Below are 4,970 nucleotides of genomic sequence, written 5' to 3' on the forward strand. Positions count from 1 at the left end.
CCTTGCATAATATCTCAAAGAATAATAAACACACTACAAATGAGGAATGTGATGCCTTAATTATTCGATGAAAGTTTGCACCACTAGATTAAGTGCATAATAACCAAACCCATTGTTGTGTAAAACAAACTTTTTTGGGGTTTCCATTGCCTTAGGTACATAAATATCACTAGTATTGCCAGCCGCCTCCCCCCCCCCCCCTCTCTCTCTGCACGCCCGTGTTGAGTGCCCTGAGCTACATGCCACATTGTCGGAGGTGGCTGGAACAAGGAGGAGTCGACACGTGTTCAAGAGAGGGGGCGGAATCCCTCCGGAGCCCTTGTATAATAGTATAGATAGATATACACTGAGCCACTATAGCCTTGGTTGTAAAGTCGAGTCTACAAAGGTTGTGAAAGCCAAGGCTACAAAGGTTTAAGGCTTCCTAATTCGATAATTTGAAGAGTCCAGACTCCAAACGGGCAAATGGGGGAAGCACCCTTCCATTGCCTTTCCTCATCTCCCGAAGTAACATTTCAACTCTCGGCTCTTTTAACCCTCTTTCTTCCCCAACACACAGACACACATACACACACACGTACACACATTCAACACACCTATAGACATACACAACACACGGACACTTACATACTCACGCGCCCACACACACACAGCGGCGGGCCTCGGATTCCCTGTCCTCAGTTCCTCTCCGGATCTCCACCTTCTGCTCGCTGAAAGGAGTCACTGCAGCAGACAATTTTCGCAGGTACTCCCCAGCCCTTACTCCCTTTCTCCCTTCCATTTTCATTCTTAAACAACTAGGTCACTTCAAGTATACCGGTCATGGCTTTTCTGTGTCCTGGAAAGCTACAAGAAGACCACGCTGTGCGTTTCTTGGCAGGAGCATTCTTCTGAGAGCATTTTTTTGCTGTAAGACTACATAAAGGTGGTGGGAGGGAGAGCGTTTCCCTGTACCTTTTCTTCTGCTTTCTTCAGCAGGGCAAAGAAGACGAAATTTATGGTGGTTTGGTGCCCTTCTTTGAGGCTTTTATGAGGTCTTGGGTGCTTTATTTTGACGCATTTTCTTCTTAACTTGCAGTTGAAGGTTTGAAGTCAATAATGGAGGTTCACAGCCATGGCCTTGACACTTTTGGCGTGACTAAGTAAGCCTTTTTGGTCTGCAGTTAGGGAGTGTTTTTTCAAGGAAAGAATTCTCATTCATATGTCAAGCTGGAATCTACCTCTTATTATCAGTTAGCGATGGTTGAAGCTTGACAGATTCTTTCTTCAATTTGGGGTTGTATGCTTGAATCTTTTAGTTGGCACCAGGTAAATTTCTCACGTCTTTCTGTTCTCATTGTAGAGAAACCGATAAAGTCTATAATCCTGAACTTAAAGACATTTTGGCCCCGCCTTCAAGCCAAATACCAGCCCAAGAGGATTTCACAGTCCCCCCTCCTGTTGATTCATCCGATGTGCATGTTAATGATGATGTGGCAAAGAATGTTGGTGTTGACTCAAGTGCCGCTCCAACCACTGCATTTAGCTTCCCTCCTGCAACGTCTGACCTGAACAATGCCCCTGATATAGACTTTCAGCCCTTTGACTCAGTTGGGGTAGGAGAGAATTCAGAGCATGACATTAACCAGGTTGGTGACCAGGATGAGGCGTTTGATGACATGGTGATACTGGAAAATGATATGGTAACAGCTGCAAATCTAGCTGGAGGTCCAGGTAATGCTCTTGGTCAGTATGATCTTACCTTAGTGTGCCTTGTTTTGTTTGTTACGTTGTTTAGTGTTTTTCTCGTCAGTTCCTTTTGTTTCAGAATTCATATTTGTAGTTGAGCTTCTCTTATTATCTTAATGTCATGCAATCCGCGCTTATTGATTGTTGGGCAGATAGCTTTCAAGTTACAGACATTCAGATAGATGGATTTCATCAGGCTCCCATGTCAGATATGTATATGGCTCCAGATGTAGCTGTGGATGCTACAGTCATTGAAGTGAATGTAGCTGAAGTGACATCTGAGCCTTCAGGTGTGCACGATGCTGAAGCGTCAGTGGCTGTGATATCAAATGTGACTGTTGTGTCGACAGCTGTTCATAAGTTGTCTGTCACGGAGGCAACTGAAGTGACATCTGAGGGAGCTGCTGCCGATTTTCCTGCATCGGTGGATGATGGATTGGCTGCTGTACCAACTTCTGATGGTGGAGAAGTTAAGGTGCCAGATGCAACGAATGCCGCGGAAATGGTGGATATCGCTGCTGATGGTGACACTCCACAGAAGAGCAAGCCGGATGGTGGAAGCCATGTGAGTGCAGAATGATGAATGGCAATTTGTTGAGCACATGCCTTGAAACCATTTTCTCATCCCCGAGCTTTGCGAAAGGAATACTGTTGTTACTTTCCTAACTATGTCCAGTTTGTTCCAGGAAGTTACGGATGAAGAGATTTCAGCGATGAAAGGTCAGAAAGTGGTGAAGAAGTTTGGAAGAAAAAATTTCCAGGGTGAGGTGATTGATTTTGATCCTGAAACGAAATGGTTCAAAGTGAGTAACCTGTGCCTTAGTAGCCCGTGTCCAATGTAGTTTGTTTGACTAGAAGTTGGACCTTTCCCGACGTTCCCAATGTCTGATCATCTACTACACTAGGTTATTTATGAGGATGGTGATGACGAAGACCTGGAACTTTCGGAAGTCAAGGAAATTTTAGCATCTGCAAGGAAAAAAAGACCTCGTGCAGAGGGAGATGCAGACGGGTCTCCTCAAAAGTATGGGCACTTACTCTTTCTTTCCAGGTAATAGCATTGAGGTTTTGTGTTATCAACTCACTCTTTATATGAATGTGCTTTGTTTAGAACGACAAAGAAACCAAAGAAAGTAGGTTCTGAATCAACAGCAAAGAAATCAAGAAGTGGGTCAAAGAGTGCTGCTAAATCCCCTAAAACCCCGGGAACCAAAGCGAAGGGTTCTAAAAGTGCAAAGAAATCCAGTGCTTCTAAAAGGGCGAAGAGCCCAGGAAAGTTAATAAAGAGAGCTTTAAATTCTTCAGCTTTTAAGACACCTGCAATTTCTGAAGTTAAGGAAGGGAAAGGAAAGGGGAAAGCAGGGACACTCACACCAAAGAGTACGAAAGGTGGCTTGTCGAAGGAAAGGAAGAGTGGTAGAGTGTCCAGAAGTCTAAACATGCAGTCTCCTAAATCTGCGAATAAAGGTAAGGACAAAGCAGGTGCAGAGAACTCTAGTTCAAAGAGGGTAATGAAGTCGTCGGGGGTCAAAAGAAAAGCAGCTAAGGGGGAAACTAGTATAGAGAGGAGTAAGAGGTCTAAGAAGACAGTTACTGAGGCAGTAGACGACACCGATCTTGTGGGAAAACAAGTCAAGAAGGACTTTGATGGCAGATTGTACGATGGGGTAGTGGTGAAGTTTGACAAGAAGAACCAGTTTTACAAGGTATGAGTTCGATGTAGTCTACTAATCATTCTGTTTATTGGGTGAACCACTAATAGTTGAACACAATTGTTTCAGGTTAAGTATGCTGATGGTGATCAGGAGGATCTTGAACTGCATGAAGTTGAGGCCATTTTGGTACAGGATCTGGCAAACACAGATGAGAAAGATGATAAGCCAGCAAAGCTAAGCTCATTGTCATCTCTGATGTCTGCGGAAAATGCATCCGGTACGGAAAAGAAAAAGTAGCAGAGTGGCTGAGTTGTTCTGATGGTAAGGATTTCAGGCTTGCAGATCTACATGGTCAGTGCTGATGACTTTAAAGGAAGTGCTTGATGTTTGCTTGGTTTTTTCTTATATGGCAGGTGATCGCTGAACCTGCTCTTGATGGCTCACTATTCTCTAACACAGTTTTGTGGAAGGATTGGAGGCCTGGGCCAATGTCTAGGACTATTTGAGGCTTCTATTAATTACTGAGTGCTGGCAGGGCAGCATCAGTCGTAGGATAGAACTGGTGGAGTAGTAACAAGCAACACTATTTTGATACCGGCTCCCCTGGCAAAAGGTTTTTGATTTGTTCTCTAGGCTGTGGTGGCTTCCTGAAGTTTGGTGCTTTCCTGATGTGGAAGCTGGAATGACTTCTGTAGTTCGGGTCATTGCAAGCTCAAAGAGCCCTTCAGGAGTGTTTGGCTTGATGCCTTTAAGTGAAGCTTAAATTAATGTTTTTGGAGGTCAAATGCAGAGCATCATTGGCTCTTCACTGAAGTGTTTGTACATTATTGAGAAGTTTGAAGTCCTATCTATGGCATCGAAGCAGGTCTTAATCTGAGTGCTTGTCATGTATTGTGTCAGGATGCAGGTGTTCATTGAGGCGTGGAGAAGGTTTCTTGTGTTTATTAAGGTGTCGATCGGGTTGCTTGTCACATTTAGTGAGGCGGGAGTTGATCTTTGTATGTCTTGCCTTGGAATGTTTACCTTTGATATTGTTGATTACTATTTATGAAAAACAAGATTTTTCCAGATAATTTATAATTAAGTGGATGCTTTGCACATTGTAGCTTGTTCACTCAGGGGTTGCGGGGAGCTCTTTAGTAGTGTCTTGGCACTTTGGTATGAGTAACTGCAGAAAATGGAGGTAATGCATCAAGGACCTGTTTGGAACTATTTGCAAAAATGTGGGTTGTGTTTCACTAAATTGGTATGCCTATTGTTTGATTAACGATTTTTTACTTGAGGCTATACCACCCCCCCCCCCCCCCCCCCCCCAAACCCAAAAGTGGCTCATTGTTTGCCAAGCTTCGTCACACAAACATTGGCAGAACTACACATGCAAATCAAGTATCATCTTCATACACAACATTCGATGCTTTGCCAGGATGCTACCAAATTCTTTTCTTGGCAAGTAAATTAAATTATGGGTGATTAAATGCAAATATAAGGGGAGTCGAGTGATTAGAGAGAGAGAGTCCATATTTGACCATAAGTGTGCTATAGAGTAAAGTGTAGAAGAGTCAGAAAACACTAACAAGCTGCAAGGAT

The 4,970-nt window shown here is 43.6% G+C and overlaps 1 protein-coding gene across 4 annotated transcripts; it reads left to right on the forward strand.

Annotated features, from left to right (window-relative positions):
- The first annotated feature begins 479 nt into the window (after positions 1-479).
- On the forward strand, positions 480-4,260 carry LOC147442685 (uncharacterized). Of its 4 annotated transcripts, none has more exons than XM_086528780.1 (10): positions 480-745; positions 881-1,000; positions 1,079-1,142; positions 1,343-1,725; positions 1,881-2,293; positions 2,415-2,531; positions 2,634-2,752; positions 2,840-3,434; positions 3,510-3,704; positions 3,797-4,260. In XM_086528780.1, exons 3-9 carry the CDS (start codon positions 1,099-1,101, stop codon positions 3,678-3,680), a joined length of 1,842 nt encoding a protein of 613 aa, XP_086384906.1. In that variant the 5' UTR covers positions 480-745; positions 881-1,000; positions 1,079-1,098; the 3' UTR covers positions 3,681-3,704; positions 3,797-4,260. The 4 variants fall into 4 exon arrangements, with proteins under 4 accessions (XP_086384906.1, XP_086384907.1, XP_086384905.1 ...); XM_086528781.1 differs by having other exon boundaries at positions 915-1,000; XM_086528779.1 differs by lacking the exon at positions 881-1,000.
- The last annotated feature ends 710 nt before the right edge of the window (positions 4,261-4,970 follow it).

This window comes from Adiantum capillus-veneris, chromosome 14 (genome assembly GCF_014529385.1).
Source record: "Adiantum capillus-veneris isolate H3 chromosome 14, ASM1452938v2, whole genome shotgun sequence".
NCBI lineage: Eukaryota > Viridiplantae > Streptophyta > Polypodiopsida > Polypodiales > Pteridaceae > Adiantum > Adiantum capillus-veneris.